Source organism: Lepidochelys kempii, chromosome 5 (assembly GCF_965140285.1).
Source record: "Lepidochelys kempii isolate rLepKem1 chromosome 5, rLepKem1.hap1, whole genome shotgun sequence".
In the NCBI taxonomy this organism is placed as follows: domain Eukaryota; kingdom Metazoa; phylum Chordata; order Testudines; family Cheloniidae; genus Lepidochelys; species Lepidochelys kempii.
Genome location: NC_136384.1, coordinates 125451290 through 125472408, shown reverse-complemented (window position 1 = coordinate 125472408; position 21119 = coordinate 125451290). Strand labels below are relative to the sequence as shown.

Below are 21119 nucleotides of genomic sequence, written 5' to 3'. Positions count from 1 at the left end.
TTCTATTAGTCCTGGATCAGCTGTGGGCACATCAAGTCTGTGAAAGAAGGCAGGCAGGAGAGTGAATGCTCTGTGGCCAACGCAGTCTGCTGAACAAATGTGGTTCGTGGCTGTGCATCTGAAAAGAGGAGTCCAGACTTTCTAACCTGATCAGCTCCCCTTCCTCTCTTGCTGTCTGTGCCTCTGGGAGCGTATTGTAATTAATATTAAAAGGAAGTTCTCACCCTCTAACTAGTCAGCTGGGGGAATGGGAACTCCTCCTAATCTTGATTCCTACCCTTACTTGCTTTGTGACCTTTGGCAACAGCGTTAGCTGGTGTTATTTCAGTTGTTTTTGACTGGAGCATATTGTTACTAACCTGCACATGCCTCTGGCTCTCTGAACTTCTACAGTTTCCCATCATTGCTAAATGTGATAAGAGGGAATCCGTGGAAGTTCAGCATTTTTCTAGTTAAGTATAGAGCTGATTTCATTCTTCTACACCAAAGCACTCGGCAAAAATGTTACAGCTTTTCTCCATCCTAGTCTCCCACTGTCAAATTTTCAGAATTGCAGAGCATAGACAGTTTTCATGGAGGACATCAGACAAAAAGAGAATGAAGCGTGTACAGGGCAGGATGGCCTGCCTGCCCGTTGGTTATCATCAGCATACCTACCCCAGTCAACCAACCAGAAAGTTGTAGTGTTGTCTGCTCTGCTGAAATCCTTTAAGCATAATAGTAGAACCCAGTGGAGGCTCCAGCTATGCTGTTGAAGTGTGGGGTGGGAGGGAAGCTGAGCAGGGAGCGAATCAAAACAAAACTTATATGTACTCATTTCTTCACATTGCCCTGCTGTACCTCCTGGTACCCGTCCTGTGCCCTGTTTCCAGCCCATAAGCTTTAAAATCACAATGTAACTCAGCCCAGAGCAGGAGAATCTGGCTTATTGACTCCTGGCCAGCTGCAGGAACGAGGCACCATTTCTCCCCTGAGCCTGTTTAATTGCTGGCGCACCGTATTGTAAAGTAAGTAGAAGAATTGGATTAGTCTTTTTCTGGTTGCTTAGCTCGTGCTTTTATTGCTCTCTCCTTTCCAAGGCTGTTCCATGGATACAGCAGAACTCAGATGAATGAAGAGCTCGTTTGTAGGTGCTGTTTTAGGACTAGATTTCCTGCAGGGAGGTGAGGGGAAAGCTAGAACCACAACTCAATCCTCAGCTAGAATAGAAGATGCAGGAGCACAGAAAACAAAAGCTTTTCCATGGATTTCTTCCCCCATGTGCTTATTTACGGTATCCACAGACAGGCTCCTGAGTCCACATGCAGGTACCTACATGAACGACCCGATTTAGCGAACAGAATGTTGGGAATCATTGAGAAAGGGATGGATAATGAGACAGAAAATAGCTTACTACATCTGTATAAATCTATGGTACGCCCACATCTTGAATACCGCGTGCGGATGTTGTCTCCCCATCTCAAAAAAGATACATTGGAATTGGAAAAGGTTCAGAAAAGGGCAACAACAATGATTAGGGGTATGGAATGGCTTCCGTATGAGGAGAAATTAATAAGACTGGACTTTTCAGGTTGGAAAAGAGACTAAGGGAGGATATGATAGAGGTCTATAAAACCTTGATGTGTGGAGAAAGCAAATAAGGATTAAATACTCCTCATAACACAAAAACTAGAGGTCACCAAAAGAACTTAATTGGCAGCAGGTTTAAAACAAATGGAAGTATTTTTTCACACAATGCACAGTGAACCTGTGGAACTCCTTGCCAGAGGATGTTGTGAAGGCCAAGACCAGTGATGGGCAACCTGCAGACCACATGTAGCCCATCAGCGAACTACAGCTGGTGCGGCGGGGGGGTGTGCCTGCGGACTGTCAACATCAGCAAAACGTCTCGTGGCCTGCAGTCAGATTACCCTGATGGGCTGTATGCAGGCCACAGGTTGCCCACCACTGGCCAAACAGGTTTCAAAAAAGAACTAGATGAGTTCATGGAGGATAGGTCCATCAATAACTCTTAGCTAGGCTGTGCAGGGATGGCGGCCCTAGCCTGTTTGGTGGAAGCTGGGAAGGGGCAAGGGGATGAATCACTTGATGATCACCTGTTCTGTTCGTTCCCTCTGGGGCACCTGGCACTGGCCACTGTCGGCAGACAGGATACTGGGCTAGGGGGACCTTTGGTCTGACCCAGTGTGGTCGTTCTTATGTTCAAAAGCACAGAGCCCGCAGCAGCTCCTCTTCAATTCAATGGGGAACTCATTAAGGACCTGATTCAAAGCCTATTGGAGTCAAAGGAAAGACTCCCACTGGTTTCTATGGATTGTAGACCCAGGCCTTAGGCACCATAACAGACTTAGGAACTTTGGTAGACACTCGGTAATTAGGGGAGGCACTTACTTTGGAAAATCTTAGCCTGTTCTATTCAACAAGGAGGGGAGATCCTGGCAAAGGCTGCAGCTTATCTCCGAGGAGGAAAGCCACTGTAAGCTGAAGGGAGCAGGAAGTGTTTAACAGCTCGAGTAAATTCCTATTCTTTTATGTGGTGCATTTGCTTCAGGGAGAGACATGGGCCTTTGAGGCACCCACAGAAACTCTCTCAGGATACAACGTAGCCTTTTATTGCGCACCCTGGCAAGTGTCGTGAGCAGTCCGTCATTAAACGTGACAGAAAACGTACTCAACTTTCTGGGCAGAGGCTGCTAATTAATGCCACAGAGATTACAGACTGGCTGATCAAGGCAGAGGTTTTAACTGAAGGTCTGTAAATGCTTCTGTGGCAAATCTAGTTGGGAAAATTTGGAAGGTTTTTAGTTTAAAGATAAGGAGGGCTTGTGGCACCTTAGAGACTAACCAATTTATCTGAGCATAAGCTTTCGTGAGCTACAGCTCACTTCATCGGATGCATACTGTGGAAAATACAGACTATGTTTTATACACACAAACCATGAAAAAATGGGTGATTATCACTACAAAAGGTTTTCTCTCCCCCCACCCCACTCTCCTGCTGGTAATAGCTGATGTAAAGTGATCACTCTCCTTACAATGTGTATGATAATCAAGGTGGGCCATTTCCAGCACAAATCCAGGTTTTCTCCCCCCGCCCCCAACACACACACACATAAACCCACTCTCCTGTTGATAATAGCTTATCTAAAGCGATCACTCTCCTTACAATGTATATGATAATCAAGATGGGCCATTTCCAGCACAAATCCAGGGTTTAACAAGAACATCTGGGGGGGGAGGGTAGGAAAAAACAAGGGGAAATAGGTTACCTGGCATAATGACTTAGCCACTCCCAGTCTCTATTCAAGCCTAATTGTAATTGTATCCAATTTGCAAATGAATTCCAATTCAGCAGTCCCTCGCTGGAGTCTGGATTTGAAGTTTTTCTGTTGTAATATCGCAACTTTCATGTCTGTAATCGCGTGACCAGAGAGATTGAAGTATTCTCCGACTGGTTTATGAATGTACAACATTCATAAACCAGTCGGAGAATACTTCAATCTCTCTGGTCACGCGATTACAGACATGAAAGTTGCGATATTACAACAGAAAAACTTCAAATCCAGACTCCAGCGAGGGACTGCTGAATTGGAATTCATTTGCAAAAAACCTGGATTTGTGCTGGAAATGGCCCACCTTGATTATCATACACATTGTAAGGAGAGTGATCACTTTGCATAAGCTGTTACCAGCAGGAGAGTGGGGTGGGGGGAGAGAAAACCTTTTGTAGTGATAATCACCCATTTTTTCATGCTTTGTGTGTATAAAAAGATCTTCTATACTTTCCACAGTATGCATCCGATGAAGTGAGCTGTAGCTCACGAAAGCTTATGCTCAGATAAATTGGTTAGTCTCTAAGGTGCCACAAGTCCTCCTTTTCTTTTTGCGAATACAGACTAACGCGGCTGTTACTCTGAAACTAGTCTAAAGAGGTGCTGTGATTAATTAACCGCCCTTAACTACCCTGCCTGAGGCGTGTTGTGCTCATGAGATAGCAACACGTAAGAACCAAATAGCAGGAATTATTTGGAACCCAGCACAAAATAACTGAACGGCCTCCCCCTGGACTACAGCAGCTTAGCCCAGCCAAGGGACGTTCTGCACGTGTCACTCTCGATGCAGCGTCCTAGGAGCAAAATTCGGCTGAAGAGCCGGGTGGGACCCTGGGCTGGGTCATAGCCCCGTCAAAGGAGCTGCGAACTGGAGGGATTTCGGTTTCCTTTTCATTATTGCTGTTGGCAGGGCTGTGGTGCCGAGGAGAGGAGCACTGTCCGGGTGATCGGGGAAGGCCAGTGCATTGCCTAGAGCCACTGCAGCGTATCACATATCTATTACAGAGCATGGGCTTGGTGCCCACTAGTACTACAGCCCTGTTACGCTGCTCTGGTGCCAGCAGGGGGTCAGAAACAGGGACCTTTCCACCAGCATAAAGCTAGCTATAGACTGGCCCGACTCACTGCTGCTGGCACCGAGGGTGAGCCAGGGCTGGGAATGGGTCAGCGTTCACTGCTGCCTAGGGACCATGGGAGGCAGTGTGTAAGTTAGAGCAGCCCTGAAATGTCTCTAAATGACACCAAGGGCCAGACAGGGCCCTGCACAGCCTCAGACTATGGGGCCATAAAGGTGTCTTAAAGCATGTTTGTCCCTCTCCCCCTAGTGCATAGTGCAGGAGAATTGGGGTCAAGGCATGTATCTCTGCATCCTGCTAGAATATGTACTGTAGCACTTCTGTGCAACATGATGCCCACTGCCAGAGCAAACATGCCAAAGTTTCCCCCCCACAAAAGCAATCAGTAGGGCTGGGGGGCCAGTCTTCAGAAAACCAAGACATAGTCCAGGGACTATGTCTTCAGAAAACCAAGCTTCACCACTGGTTTAATAATCTGGTCTCCCAAATGTGGCCGCTGCCATCTCCTGCCCATTACAGAGTCTGTCCACGTCCAGGCAAAAATAACTGCGTTCAGTTCAGCTGCTCAACGCTGACTCGTGCTTTGTTCCACCGGCTGACAGCCCCCTACAAAATCTGTCATGCCTATTTTGCCCTGGTTATTTAGAAAGTGGAAGTTATCTGTAAATTACAACCTGCCAGACCCACTTCTCAGCCCGCCCAAAGCAGCTGTTCTTGGTAATTGGTGGGGAAATGTACTGCTGGATTTATACTGAATAAGCCTCTGAAAGCCAGCCTGGCTCCAGCATCTAGTGGCCTAACAATCCAGCTCTTTGTGCTGATTTAATTAAGCTCTTGACCTGCTTGGCACGGGGATTGACAGCAGCCTTTCTTCAAGTCCTTCTGACAACAGGTGTGCTTCACTTCTGAATGGTCTGTTCACAGTGGGCTAGCGCCACTAACAGAGTTAGGCATTGCCCAGGTGCCCTATACAATGCATGGGTGGGGGAGGGGGGAGGAGTGAGGAACACCCCCCCCCCCCCCCATTATCCCCGTGGTTAAGGCCTCACCTTGCATGCCAAGGCCCTGTTTTCAAATCCCCATGCTGCCTGATAGGGCCTGCTCCGTCCTAGGTCAGTGCCCTAATCACAGAGCGCTCTACATATTCATTAGGCCAGAGTGTAAGTGTTCACATAATGCTGCCCCCCCAAAAATAACCCCCGCAGCCCAGTGGTCAGGGCCCTCAGCTGTGAGATGGGAGAGCTAAGGACAAGGCCTTTCTCCTCATTGGGCTAGTGGGGAAACAGAGGCAGCTGTAACCCCTCCCCCCCTTCTCAGCTTTTCTTGAAAAAACAGCTGACCTGGCTGCCAGGAGGGTTCATGGCTGGGAATCCTGAACTGAAGGGGGCTCTCCCTCTGGCCCAGAGTTAGGCATCCAAGGCCCTTAGAGGGGCAGGGCCTAGGCACACCCCTCTCCTCCCTATTTCTGACTGGTTTGTTTAGATGGCTTAGTGTGCAGGATTCTGTGGATCTCATTCTCAAGTGCCTGGTTCTCCCCGGACCTTGTACAGGTCGCCTGGGAGCCTCATTTGGGGTGTGGATTCCACCAGGCAGCAGGACGCCTAGATGCTATGTGTTGCAACGCTGAGTCAGAGTCCCACCCTGGGATCTTTAGGCTCCTAAACACCTTTGAAAATCTGGCCCCATGATCTTGCAACGCCTGAGTATCACAAGCACTAATTTGACTGGTTGATCATTCCAGGGGTGCTAATCCCATCGACACCAGTTGAGGATCTAAGCCACAAGTGTGAATTAAGCCTGAGAATTAAATAGGATGTTAAAAATCAGAAAAGTTTAAAGAAGAGTCTGACTAAGTTACTACAGCTCAGAAAATCCCCTCAGAGCCTGATCTGTGTGAAATGAACATTGCCACACAGGTACAGGCTGACGGGACCTTGCATGCAAGCTCTTGCTCTGAGGAAGTTAGGTATTAAATGATTCTGGTCAATCATTTCTCTACTTTCATATTATTGTTTAAAAGCAGGTCACGTGGCTCTCTTAAAAGCAGGTCATGTACCTCTGTTTGTGGCATGTGGACAAGTATTGAGAACCTCTGGAATCAGTAACACTGGTTATATTTGCAAAAGTGACTAATGATTTCAGAAAAGGAGTACTTGTGGCACCTTCTTTTTGCGAATACAGACTAACACGGCTGTTACTCTGAAACCTAATGATTTCAGGACACTGGTTTTGGGTGCTCAACCTGAGATGCCTTAATGGGATGTGATTTTCAAAGGACAGATGCTCAGCACTTTCTGAAAACCAGGTCCCTTTTAAGGCAGCTCAGGTCAGGCACCCAAAATCACAAGGCACATTTAAACATTTGGGCCCTTATTCACTAATGTCTGGAAAATGCCAGTGACTACCTGTAAATTCTAGTGTTTGCCTCATGTTTGCAAAATAAAAAAGAGTTTAAAAAAAACCCCTTAAAATATAGCACTTTATTGTTGTAATATACAGTTTTTAATTACAAAAGTTTTCACATAAAACAAGTGTTTTTCTTAAAAAAACCCAAAAACATAGAGGCCAGATCCTCAGCTGGTGTAAATCAGCATCGCTCCGTTCACTTTAATAGAGTCAATGGTTCTTCAGTGGAATCATGTCAATTTATACCAGCAAGGGGTCTGGACCAGGATGTGTCTCACAGACAGTGTGAAGTGAATAGAGAAGATCCAGCATAGAACTTGCCTGAAAAGAACAGAAGGATCAAGGTCCCCAGCTGGTATAAATCCACTGAAGTCAACGAGACTAACTGAGGCTCTGTCCCAAAGTGAGAAAGGCTGAAATGTGAAAGAGCAACACCCTCCTTTGCCCTGTAATTCCAGCATCCTGCAGAAGGCAGAAAAAGCTTCAGCTTCCATTATTGCCAAACTGTAACAGCCCTAGATAGGTGCCTTGCTGGGCCTGGAGTCACAATGCTATATCTCAAGAGCACAGACAGGACCACTCTATATCATGCAGGTGAGCCCCGTCTGCCCACGGGATCAGGGGCAAAGAAGAGCCCTTTGCATATTTCTTACTCACCTCCCAAGAGTCAGCAGCAGAAAACGTTTTGGAGTCATCCCGATTTCTCATGCTATAGTCACGACGGGGTGCAGCACATTGTGACTTTCACACTTGCCTGCACAGCTGAACTCCCAGGACCCAGTTCATCCTTGCAAAAGCACTTTGGGGTCTGTCTACAGCAGGACACTGACCCACTGCTTGAGAAGTTTCAAGAAACTCTTTAAGTGGCAGGAGTGAAAATGTTTGTGTCTCATCCTGGTCACAGCATTGGTTCAGGAAGACCAATCGCTGATGACCGCTGTCAGGGAAGGATGAAGGAGCGAGGGTAGATGGACTCCTAGCATTTAAAAGGTGCTGTGTGAAACCTGACTTTAGTATTTGGTCCTCATTGTTCAATACCATTTTAGCTCCACTGCAGACTGGGCCTTAACGCATCGTCTCCAACACTGGGACTTAGAGGAGGCCTGGACATTTGAGCATTACAAATGCAGCAGCAAATCTTACACTGCAGGCCAGAATTGCTATGAGCAGTTATTTCCTGGAGATAAACCAGATTACACAGGACATATTATCGGCTTCTAAAACCCTGCACTCTTTACATCCTTTTCCCTGTGCAGGTGGCTCCCAACAAGCCACTATGGAGTATTTTTAGCCCTCTTTAAAAAAAGAGAAGCCATCATCACATTCTGCCTGCTTGTGACTGAACTTTGAGTGGTGTTTTTGTTGCTGTTTAGTTTTTTGCCCGGCCAGTTGAAGTCAGGCTTGGAGTCAGTCTACGGCTTCATGCAACGGCAATGATCCTTTCATTCTGCCTCGGCAACAGGCAGATTGTGCCTTTCCTCTGGGCTGAAACAGTTCCAGTTCCTGGCAGGAAAGTAAAATTCATTCCAAGTTCCTTTTCTAGGCCACTAACTGGCTAGACTCTGGCATTATTGTGGTCTATCCGAGGCAACTGATTTGCTTGGCAATTGCTATAAGATTGGTAGAATGGCTCAAAGAAGGAGAAACGAAAAGCCGACGGCAATGTGCTCCTGCCACTGTTGATTTCGTGTGTACCTTGTTTCGTGAGTGGCAATATCCCAAAGCGATAAAAGGAGGAGGAATTAAAATGAAGAGCTCGCACTGAAAGCTTCTTGCAACGAATGGGCACAAGAGACCCTTCCCAGCTTGCTCTCTGCAGCGGCACCAGCCTAAGGGAAAGGTGAAGAAACTCACACGAGTCAAAGAATAGTGCAGAAGATGCTCCCATTGTTGTGGCAGCCTCCGTCCATCCGTGCAGCTATTCTGGTCGACATGGTGGTAACTTTCTGACTGTTTGTTGCCGAGGAGGTTCCTCGGGTGGATCCTTCGATGTGAGGTCGTGCTGGAGGGTTCTCCAGGGTCCATGCAACGTCAGACCTGGAGAAACAGAAAAAATACCCCACAAGCATCCATTAGCAATCGGGGAGGGGGAGGAGCTTCCTTCTCAGCCAGCGGAATGACTCCATTGTCCTGACTCGAGAGCTGATTGATGTTTTTGGAATTGGGAAACGTCAAAGAAAATCTGTGTCAGAATTTTGCATTTCAATGAAAAAGAAAACACGGGAAAGTAAATTGATTACATTTATGAAAATCCCCCCCCACACACACACACACTTTGTTCCAACTCTCAGGCAGAACAATGTGTGTTAAATTTTGGAATTTCAATGAAATGTCAAATTTTGATGAGAAAAAAAAAGGGGAGGGGGATCCAAACACATTTGTGTGATTTTGTTCCCTGTTTTTCAACCACTTTCTCCATGTGAGTGCAGTGCAGGTCTTGGGGATGTGGTGGGTCAGGGAAAGACAGTGGCGGTGGAAAAGTGTACTTCTGGAATCTGTATAAAGAAACCCTGGCTAAACTGGTTACGTGAAAGAACAGGTTTGTTTGGGGATGAAATGAAAGCTGTTGGGGATTCAGTAGTCACGGCTGATTTGGGTCTCAAGACAGGAATGCACTAAGGGTGCAGGCCTGGAACTGTACACATACACCCAACCCACACAAGAATTGTCTGCCTTCCCGTCCACCACCGAGTGGTGCTGATTTTCGTTTGACTGAGAACAATGGAAAGCGACAGCCCCAGGCTCTGAGGGCACTGCCGGTGATTTTACAGGAACAAATTCAGAAGCACAATCCACTCAGATCAGCTCTTCTAACAAGCAGCAGCTCAGAGTGGAATACTAGTCTGTCTGTCGGTGTTTCACGGGCCGCCCGCCACCAGGGGAACGGGGGTGTGCGCTCAGGTACATCAGGCTGTTCCTTTCTCTTCCAACCTCCCTTCAAAGGCCAGGTGAAATCAATGGGCCCTGTTCAGGGAAAAGGAGGCTACACCCAGATCTGAGAACAAGCCTGCTAGGAGAGAGCCAATGGAAGAGCATTCTTGGGGCCGACATTAGAACAGGTGCATCAAGCTTCTCGCTTCTCCCCAGTGGGGAGCCTGGTTTTCCCATGGTCAGGAGTGAGATGATTCCAGCCTCCGTCTCCAGGTCCTCACAGAGCTCGGCACTGCAGGAGCCGGTGCCTGGAGTAGCTGAGCAAATCTGCCCCAATGGAAGAAGATGGGGAGGAAAGCGGAGCAGGCTCATGGCCTGAAGCCCCCAGCTCGTGGCCTCTCCTAGGGGTCACTGCCCACATTTTGAGAAGGGCTGTTCTAGGCCAAGGGACTCGTTAAAGAGCAGCGCGAGGGGCTTACTTGCTCTTGAAGGTGAGGAGTTTGTTGTTCTGCACAATACAATCTTCTGCATTCGACACCTGCTGCAAAATGGTCTTCTTGGCCCTCCCTTGAAAAATCAGGTTTTCCTGCACCAGGCCTTTGGTTTGGTCAAGCATAACAATCCCATAATCCCAAAAGGACTGGATCCTGTTCTTGGTTACCTGCAGGGGAAATATCCCAACATGGCACAACCACAACCTGGCAAGAATATTGGGCCAGGTGGCCTTTTCCATGATCTAATCAAATAAAGTGCTGAAGTTGTACATGGTACTTAAGTATATCTATTAACCTGTCATCAATAAAAACAAAACCCCAAAGATCTTAAAGTGTAGGGCCCTGATTCAGCAACCTATCCCTATTCAGCAAAGCACATGTTCAGCGGTAACCACATACCTAAGTGCTTTGCTGACTAGACACAGATTTAGGGCTTAAATGCACTGATGAACTGGGGGCTAAATGTCCAAGTAGGACCAATACAGTTAAGCAAAGGGGCAATGTTTAGGCCAGACTAGAACAGAGAGAGATGGAATCGGGAGGTTACAGAGTTCCACGATGGTTTCTCATGTGCTCACAGAACTTTGAAGGAGTCACATTTAGAAAGCTGTTAATTCTATTTTTTAAGGTGTCCTTGTAACCCAGAAGGCTCACACCTGGGGACGGAGTTCTGGGAGATGGTGTGTTTAAATATGGTGTTTTCTGAAGGTCAGCGCTGTGCCCAGTGGGGCTAGGCAGCTGGACTGCAGGTTACATGTCTCAGAGAGAAAAGTGTGCTGTGAGACCCTAAGACTGGGGCAGTGACCACACTCCATTCAGGCTCCAGAGGCTTAAAACACCCAGAGATCCAGGGACCCAGAGGTTGGGTTGTTCCAATGGTTAATTATTCTTCCTGTTAAACATTTAAAGCCTTATTTCCAGTCTGAATTTGTCTAGCTGCTACTTTCAGCCATTGGATCGTGTTAAACCTTTCGCTGCTAGAACTTTACCAAAGGTTGTGGTGGAGTCTCCATCAGTGATCATTTATAAATCAAGAGTGTATGTTTTTCTAAAAGATCCACTGCAGCAATTATTGTGGGGAAGTTCCCTGGTCTGTGTTATGCAGGAGGTCAGACTAGATGATCCCTTCTGGCCCTGGAAGCTCTGAGTTAGAACTAGGATCCCCTCACCGCTGAACGTCTCCCATGGGCAGCAGTCCCAATCTCTGTCATCCTTGTTATCCTGGGCAGAGCCACCAGGGGCAGTGCAAACTGTTTACTTCTTCTCATGTGACTCTCGGGACAGGTAACAGATCCTTGCTAGAGTCTTCATGGGAAACAACAACAGCAACTAGTGCAGCCCGGGCTTCAATCAATGTCCCCTGGGGCCCGTGACAATTTGAATTCTCCCTCAATCCTTTAGGGGTACTTGCATCTGGGGAGCAGTATAATTAGGGTTTCCATAGGTCTAGTTTTCCCTAAGGCCCAGACAACAACAGCTCCCTGATCAGAATGTTTTTCAGAAGGAGTTAGTGGTTCGTGAACAGAACAGAGGAGAGAGCACTCATCTCTCTAACCTAACCTCAGAGCTCTCTGCGCGTTCATTGCCGGGGCCTTTTCAGTGAAGATTATCGCAACAGACTAGTACTGCACCTTGCTGCGGCTTCACCCCACCAGAGACTAGAACAAAGGTGCCTTTTACCCTTAGGGTAATACTGGCAACTCGCTAGGAGTGGGATTGCTGCATCTAGTTTGCAAACATCGGAGCAAACTGCAGCAACTCCTGCTTTTAATGCAGTGGTCCAGCCTGCAGTTTCTGGAGGTCTCAACCTGCAATGCTCCCTCTTGCTCCAAGCAGCTTGAGTGTTTGGCTGACATGGAGCAATGCATGCTGGGATCTGTAGTCCCCATTAGCCACACCAATACACTAAACATGAAAGCAAATGTTGACCATATTGCAGAACTCCGTGGGCTGCATTTGGCTTTTAGGAGGGATTTTGGCTACAACAAGGGCAGTGGAGCAACTAACTAAATAAAGCACGTGGGTGAGGAGAAAGAGAGAGTGTACCAAAGACAAGCAAAGTGACACTCCACTGTAGTCAAGGGGACTACCGCAGTCTCTGACTGTCTCAGTTGCTCTCTTTCATGGCAAATAGGTTCCACATGGAAGACAATTGTCTATCCACATACAAGGAATAATCACAGAGCTACCTATGCTGGGAAAAGTCAGAACAACACTGTATGAAAAGTAAAATAAAAATCAACATTGGAGTGACAAATGTGCTATTAATCAGAAGTGTGGCCTAGCAGATAGATGAACATGATTTGTAGGGGAAGAATCAACTTGGTTTTTATAAAGGGAAATCATGCCTCACCAATCTGTTAACATTTTTTAAGTGGGTCAACAAACTTCTGTACAAGGGTGTTGGGAACACTGGGGCATGGCCACTAGGTAACTCGGGATGGAAGACCACAAGTGTCGATGAAGCCCCCTCGCACTAGGCCCCTGTGTCCTTGCCCCACCCCCTCCTGCCTGGAGGCACTCGCAGCAGCTCTGTGTGCTAGGCCCAAGTGTCCTTGGCCCCCCCGCCTGGAGGCACACACAGCAGTTATGCTAAGAATCTGCAACAGTATGTTGCAGAGTCAGACTGCCTGAAACTAAGCAAGGCCAAACAGGGGAGATATGAAAGAACAATGCTGAATAAAGCAGCTTTATGTATAGTTTAACAAATGATACAGAGAATCAGGGAACTAGCTGGGAACTGGATTGGCTGGCTATATGGATACTTGGAGCAGCTTGCTATTGGATAAGTATGCTGGGAAAAAGGATGTATAAAAGCCTGTGTAACTTCCTGCTCTGTTGTGCAGGATTTGAGATTTTATTCTCCCTGTACCTTTTTGAAGCTTCAAATAAACTTTTCTGCTTCTCCACCCCGTTGTGATTATTGGGTGTAGCACACCGGGTAACGAACCAACTCAAGCTGTTGTTCAGCCTCTCGGCACTGGGTGCCGGCAACAAGGGTGATCCAGGGGATACATTGTACTTGAACTTTCAGAAAGCCTTTGACAAGTTCCCTCACCAAAGGCTATTAAGCAAAGTAAAAAGTCATAGGATCGGAGGGAAGATCCTCTCATGGATCAGTAACTGGTTAACAGATAGGAAACAAAGGGGTAAGAATAAATGGTCAGTTTCAAAATGGAGAGAGGTAAATAGTGGGGTCCCCCAAGGATCTGTACTGGGACCAGACCTATTCAACATATTAATAAATGATCTGGAAAAGGGAGTGAACAATGAGATGGCAAAATTTGCAGATGACACACAACTACTCAAGATAGTTAAGTCCAAAGCAGACTGTGAAGAGTTACAAAGGGATCTCATGAAACTAGGTGAATGGGCAACAAAATGGCAGATGAAATTCAGTGCAAAGTAAGGCACACTGGAAAATATAATCCCAACTGTATATCTAAAATGATGGGGTCTAAATTAGCTGTTACCACTCAAGGAAGAGATCTTGGAGTCATCGTGGATAGTTCTCTGAAAACATCCACTCAGTGTGCAGGGGCAGTCAAAAAAGCAAACAGAATGTTGGGAATCATTAAGGAAAGGATAGATAATAAGACAGAAAATATCATAATGTCACTATATAAATCCATGATATGCCCACACTTTGAATACTGCGTGCAATTCTGGTCACCCCATCTCCAAAAAAGATATATTTGAATAGGAAAAAGTACAGAAAAGGGTAACAAAAATGATTAGGGATATGGAACAGCTTCCATATGAGGAGAGACTGGAACTGTTCAGCTCTGAGATGACTAAGGGGGGATATGAAAGAGGTCTATAAAATCATGACTGGTGTGGAGAAAGTGAATAAGAAAGTGTTATTTGCCTCTTCACATAACACAAATACCCAGGGTCACCCAATGAAATTAATAGGCAGCAGGTTTAAAACAAACAAAAGGAAGTATTTGACTGTGTGTTGTGTGAAGAATCTGTGGAACTCATTGCCAGGGGATGTTGTAAAGTCCAAAAGTATAACTGGGCTCAGAAAAGAATTAGAGACGTTCATGGAAGATAGGTCCATTAATTGCTATTAGCCAAGATGGTCATGGACACAGTCCTGTGCTCTGGGTGTCTCTAGCCTCTGATTGCCAGAAACTGGGACTGGACGACAGGTGATGGATCACTCAAAATTGCCTTGATCTGTACATTTCCTCTGAAGCACCTGGCATTGGCCACTGTGGGAAGACAGGATACTGGGCTAGATGGACCATAGGTCTGATCCTTTTTATGAGCACTGCACAGGGACTTTGGAGAGCTGGACTCTATTTTGGGTGACCTCTGGCAAGTCGCTTCCCTCTCTGTGCCTCAGTTTCCCCCCTTGTAAAATGAGGATAATGATGCTGACCTCCTTTGTAAAGAGCTTTGCAACCTGCTGATGAGAAGGGTGAAGTACTATTACTATCATTACAAGTATATTCCATCAATGGGAATTCTCTCGTTCACAATCTCCTAGCCTCTCCGACATGCATGTTTGTTAAGCAACAGAGTTGCTGCACATGAGCAGTGCTGCTCTGCTCTCCTGTGAAGGGAGGATGAATTCTCGCTGCTCCTGTTTCCCTTTGATTACCTTAGTGATGCTACAAATGACTAGCAGCTTTCACTACAAATCCAAAGAATAGAAGCTAAGACCTACGGACTTTGACCATTCTTCTGGGATTGACACCAGCACTGAACCCAGGTCTGGTTTCCTCCTAGTGCACCAATCCATCCAGCCTAATGAATTCAGGAGAGACAAATTCAGACTGGAAATAAGGGGCACATTTTTAAACAGTGAGAATAATTAACCATGGGACCAGTTAACCATGGGACCATGGTGATAGATTCTCCATCATGGGCTATTTTTAAATCAAGATTGGATGGTTTTCCTCTAAGATGTGCTCTAGTAGAGAACAAACAGGACTGTATTACACGGGAGGTCCGAGTAGATGCTCACAGTGGTCCCTTCTGGTCTTGGAATCTAGGATTTGTTTGAACACCCACCTTCATGTCTGCAGTCTGTAACAACCGGAGGCCACATCCCCGGTTGCCTATGATGTCGTTCTCAACGACGACCCCGTCACCCTTGGAGGCGATGCCGTGGCTGCTGTTGTCATAAATGCCATTGCCACGTAGCTCCACTCTGGCCTCGCTTTCGATCAGCACCCCCTCGAGGCTGTTGCAGGAGATGCTGTTGTTGGTGATCCGTGTGAGCTGGCTGCTCTGTAACACAGCAATCCCGCTGTCGTGGTTGGCATGGATGGCGTTGGCTATGATGTTAAGTGCTTCGCTGCTCTTGACGTACAAGCCAGCGGCTGCAAAAGAGGGGGAAAGAAGTCAGTGAACTCGTCTGAGGGAATAAAACAGGGCAGGCAAAGCAACTGGATCTGCTGGGCAGCCAGAGAAACAAGTCTTCCACGAGCCTGTGATTGGGAAACTCTGAATGTGCTTAACCGTTCAACACCCCGAGTTCTGGACTGGCATAAACCCCAAAATGCCAAGAGAAACTCAGGCTAACCGGCACTCAGGTTTGTGCTAAGGATCAGCGAGCCTCGACTCTGAGGCCGTGTGATAAGTGAAAGGGGGGGGAGAGCTCCCTTTTATGGACACCCAGCCAGCCAGTTAGCTATAAAGTGCCTCTTGGTGTCTGGTCTCTGCTTGCTTTACCTGTAAAGGGTTAACAAGCCCACAGGTAAAAGAAAAGGAGTGGGCACCTGACCAAAAGAGCCAGTGGGAAGGCTAGAGCTTTTTAAGATGGGAAAAAAGCTTTCCCTCTGTCTCTCTGTTGTTCTCGCTGGGCTGAAGAGACGGGGGCAGCAGGAATGCTGTGTAAAGTTTGAACCAGGTATGAAAAATCATCTTCCATACCTAGAAGGATTCATTGGGACAGGGAATGTTTAGATAGAAGCAATCAGGTTTATTTCTTTTATTATCTGTAAGGCTTGTGGACTCCTCTGTGCTCACCCCAGATGCTTTTGTTGCTTGTAACCTTTAAGCTGAACTCCCAAGAAAGCTAGTTTGGGTGCCTAATTTTTCTAATTGCTCTTTTAAAATCTAGCAATAGCCTAAATTCCAGATGTATTTTCTTTCTTTTTGTTTTTAATAAAATTTGCCTTTTTAAAAAAATACCTGATTGGTTTTGTGTCTTAAAAGGTCAGTGCATATGTTATTTAATTAGCTGGTGATAACAGCTGGGATTCCCTTTTGTTTGTTTTCTTTTTTGGCTTCCCCAAGGGAGGGGTGGAAAAGCCGAGGGGCCTCAGGGAAAACTTCCAAAGTGAGTTTTTCCAGGATTTGCAAGAGGCAGTTTTTCACTGGGGTGGTGGCAGCGTTTACCAAGCCAAGGTCAGAGAAAAGCTGTAACCTTGGGAGTTTAATACAAGCCTGGAGTGGCCAGTATTAATTTTTAGAATCTTTGCGGGCCCCCACCTTCTGCACTTGAAGTGCCAGAGTGGGGAATTAGCCTTGACAGGCTGTCTTTGGACAAAGCAGGGTGGGTTTGACATTTGTAACACAATCCCAAGGCCAGGCTAGTTCACAAACTACAGAAATTTTGCACGGCTCTCGTGACAAACTCCAGGATGTCAGCACTGAACTGGTCAGACTCCGGAATGGGAGAGGGCAACAATACTGTACAATACTGAGCACAGAAATGATAGCTATGATAGAAACTGAGAGCTACCAGTTGGCATAGGAGTAATATAGACGCTGCCCAAGGGTTCATTAATGTAGCGGCATCTCTGGTTTCCTGAGACTCAAGCTGACCCTTTATTCAGGGCTGTAAAGAGAGGGATTTTACATACCCCAGCTGTGGTTTCCCACGTCTTCCTGATCTTCTGCTACTACTCCCGTCACCTGTCCTGCCCCCCACAGACAAGCTCCAGCAATTAACCTCTTGCAGGAATCAACTTTCCATCCAAGGAATTCTAGGTGGGGCTCGCTTTGGAGCTCCTCAACGCTGCTCCCTACGCAAAAGCTTTTTCTCCATCTCCCTTCGAAAGGGATGAACCCATAGGCCCTGCAGCCTTCTCGCTTCCTGAGTACCTGCTCCTTTTCTGCAGGGGGTGAAGAAAGTGGCTTTAAACTACCTTTGTGCTTCCTGAATTGTTGCCCAGACCAGTGCCCTCTCTGGCTTCAGCACAACCCAGAACAGCCCAATGGCTGCTGTAAACCTCACCAGCATATAATGGCCCTCTGAAGACTCTCTGCGGGGCTCATATACAGCTGGAGTACAATGCACTCCAGCCACACACTCCTTTCCACCCTGCAACCTTGGGGGCTGCCAGGGCCTGGTGTAACATGGTTCTACTGGGATATGCCCAGAGAGGAAAATCCCAGTGATGGAAATCCTGCAATGGTTGTTTCCACCCCCTTTGCAGCCTATATAAAACGGCTGCAGCACTGGAGAAAATCCAGTCCCTGGTTTAGAGACTGAATTTATCCTCTGCAAGGCAGTGCCAGGGGGCTACCACTGCTAGGCATCACTCCCCTAGCAGGCATCAGTCTGCTCCTCCATATTCGTCTTGCTCCATCATACTCAGAGCTGCATGGTTACTGTGGTTGTGATCTCCGCAGTCCCAGGAGACCCCGAGCACATCTCTCCGGGGACTCAGTGCGGGGATGGAGTCAGCCCCTGGACAGCATGTTTGGGGCAGGCCCAAGCAGCTGGGACCACGTTCACCTCCATTGTGATTGATGCTGTTGGACTCCACCAGTGCCACGCTGATGGGCCGTCGGGAGGTGAAGCGCTCGTCCTCGCTGTCCAAATCATTCTCCCAGCTGGCAGCTTCACCCTCGTCGTTGAAGTTCTCATTGCCGCCTTGGTTGGCGAGATAGTTGTTGGCATCATCTTTGCGGCAAAACACGGCCACCCCGTAGATGCTGTTGTGGCAAATTCGGTTGTTTGTGATGTGAGGGAGACTGGATGACATTATCCATATGCCACAGCCCTTGTTACCTGCAACATGCAGAGACAGACCAAAGAGTAACAGCCAGGCTCCAACCATGGGCTGGCCCCACTGGCCTAGGCCCTGTGCAGACCAGAGCTGGGTGCAATTTTTCAGGCAAAACTTTTTTTCAGCAAACCATGCAGTTTGATGACACCAGAACGTTTCGGGAATTTGTCTCGGTTTCACCAAATGGTTTCAGTCAGAAAGAAGCCCCTGAAAATAAATTATGAAAAAAATCGAACCATTTCCATTTTTCACCTTGAAATGACTTGGCGTTTTGACATTTCCTTTTGTTTTACTTAAAAGAATTAAAAAAAAACCCCACATGAAAATGGTCAAAATTGAAACAAAACAAAAAAAATGCCATGCAAGAAGAGACAAAACTTCATTACACCTGAAATGATTTTCTGTTCCACTTTTCGACTCGCTGAAAATTTTGAAAAAAAGAAAAGGAGTACTTGTGGCACCTTAGAGACTAACCAATTTATTTGAGCATGAGCTTTCATGAGCTACAGCTCACTTCATTAGCTCCCTGAAGTAGGTCCGAAGTCTGGGGCTCCCTGCTATTCCTCTTCCTGCCTCCAGCTGGTGGATGTGCTCCTCACAGCCCATCAGTTACCATCCCCCTTTCTTCCCATGGCCCTTCCCGCCCAACCGGGGGAATGGTGGAGCCAGGAGGAGGGCAGAGCTGGTAGCTAAAGTGGCAGATCATCCCCCTCCCACAAGTGCCCTCCAATCGTGCCCCCTCACTAACCTCTTCCTCAAGAATCAAGGGAAATTAACCAAAAACATGGTTAATGCAGGTCTTGTTTACACTACAGTGCCTTTGCCAGGATAGCTATGCCAGCTAGACTCACCCCTGCTTAGTATCCTCTTCAACTCAAGACGTGTTTCAGACTCCTGCTGGCATTGCCAGTCTGACGTGCCTTCTCTGGCTTGTCAGATTGGGTTTATATCTGCTGGCGAACCCAGCGCCACTCATTAGACTGCTTCCCAGGCTGGTGAACCACCTGTGGTTCATTAATTTTATACCAGTGTAACTCCACTGATTTCACTGGGGTTGCTCCTGATTTACACTGCAACAAGTGAGGAGAGAATCAGGCATAGGCACCGACTCGGTGGGTGCTCCAGCGCTCAAGCACCCATGGGAAAAAATAGTGTGGTGCTCAACACCCACCAGCCGCAGCTGTTCAGTGGGCTGTCGTTCAGCTGTTTGGCAGCTGGTATGGGGCCTCGGGGGAGAGGGCAGAGCAGGGGCAGGAAGAGGTGGAACAAGGACGGGGCCTTGAGGAAGGGGTGGAGTGGGGCAGAGTTTTGGGGTGGAGAGAGGGTGGAGCACCCCCCGGGAAAAATAAAAGTCAGTGCCTATGGGTCCAAGTTCTGCTTGCAGAGGACCTTCTACACCAGATAACTTGCCTCCCTTTCTCCTTATTCCTTTTCTGCCCCCACCGCAGCATATAGAGGCTTCTAATTCCAGCTCATGGCATCAGCACCAAGTATGCATATTGGAACAGCTGCTTTACCATTCATCATCTTGCAGCCGAGAAGCCAGAATAGGGAAAGACCTATTAAGTTTCATGCCTTTCCCCTGCTGGTGAATGGTTATTTCCTTTTCTAGTAAGGTTTTGAAAGTCTCAGGGAATGCATCTTCTACCACTGCCCCTGCAAGATCATACTACAGCCTCCAGAGGTGAGTTTTCCCAAGGAGTCAACCTCGTTTTTCTCTTTCCTAATCACATCCCTTTACTTCTACTGTAGTCACCTCTACCACACAGCTCGCTAAATAATCTCACTATGGGTTTACATAGTCAGTGAGGCAGCGTGATCTTGGCACTGGACTAGGACTCAGGAGTCTTGGGTTCTATCCCCAGCTCTGCCCGTGGCCTGCTGGGTGACCTGGGGGAAGTCGCTTCCCCTCGCGGTGCCTCAGTTTCCCTAGCTGTAAAATGGGGATAATGATACTCACCTTCTTTGTAAAGCACTTTGAGACCTGCTAATGAAAAGTGCTAGATAAGAGCTTGTTATTAATAATGCACATACATCACAAGGGGCATTACTGAAATAATAAACCTACTAAAAATAGGAAACTGTCACCCTGCACTCCCCAGTTAGAGGCTTGTTGTCTTTGCTCCTCCTTTCCTGTCCCTTTAGCCCTAATTCCTGCTTCACCTCTTGCCTCCCTCCTTGTTAAGGGACCAATCCAAAGCACACGGCAGTCAACACAATGACTCCCACAGACTTCAAAGGGCTTTGGGTCAGGCTGTACATACTCGGTGCAAGGCACAGGAGCTCATACCTGGGGTTCTAACAGCTTTTCATATGTGCCGCCGTTTCATTTTGATCCTGTGAAACTGGGATTTATTTATTGCTCCAAACTGAGCATTTAATTTTAAAAACGCAACTAACAAGCCAGAGCATATTTACTCTCTCCCCTTTTCTTTCACCTAAAGGGACCTGCTGTTCTCATTTGAATTCCCCTATTCTCCTATTAATCTGTATGTTCTCCTATCACTCCCACCACTGATCCCAGATAACACTCGTTTCTGGACCTCCTATAGCCCAAAACAGGCTAATTGTTGCCCAACTGGACCACAGCTCTCAGCTTTGGGTGGCCAGGGACTTTTCCTAGAGAAGTCTTCCCAAGGCTTGAGACATAAAGACAGCAGCACTGGTGTGAGGTGAGAGCTGGCCATTAGCAGCTGTTCTGCAGCCCCTGCAGTACACACCTATCCCTAGGGATACATCATTCTACACAAAGGAACAGATTCCCTGTCCAATCCACTCCCTCAGGGCAGGCTCCAAGCATGACAATCAGGGTCTCGACACCCCAAGGGGAGAACAAAAGGTTTAAACCCCCCCCAAATAAGCAGTTAAACCAACGGATTGCATGCTGTGTTATCGTACAATGAACGTATAGCAAGTAAGATCTTTACGAAAGCTTGGAATACACTGAACATAACCGTAACGACTGTT

At 47.2% G+C, this 21119-nt stretch overlaps 1 protein-coding gene across 4 annotated transcripts in view; it reads right to left on the bottom strand.

Annotated features, from left to right (window-relative positions):
• FBXO10 (F-box protein 10) overlaps window positions 1-21119 on the bottom strand; it is a 78660-nt gene that overhangs the window by 8455 nt on the left and 49086 nt on the right. For 3 of the 4 annotated variants that reach the window (XM_073345729.2, XM_073345727.2, XM_078852963.1), the window contains exons 8-11: window positions 17879-18154; window positions 15202-15512; window positions 10165-10346; window positions 6871-8851 (exon numbers count right to left, since the gene is read on the bottom strand). In XM_073345729.2, the coding sequence (XP_073201830.1) occupies window positions 8674-8851; window positions 10165-10346; window positions 15202-15512; window positions 17879-18154 (947 nt within the window). In that variant the 3' untranslated portion in view covers window positions 6871-8673. Of the gene's footprint in view, window positions 1-6870; window positions 8852-10164; window positions 10347-15201; window positions 15513-17878; window positions 18155-21119 lie in introns of those variants that run through there. The other variant, XR_012159142.2, reaches the window with a different exon arrangement.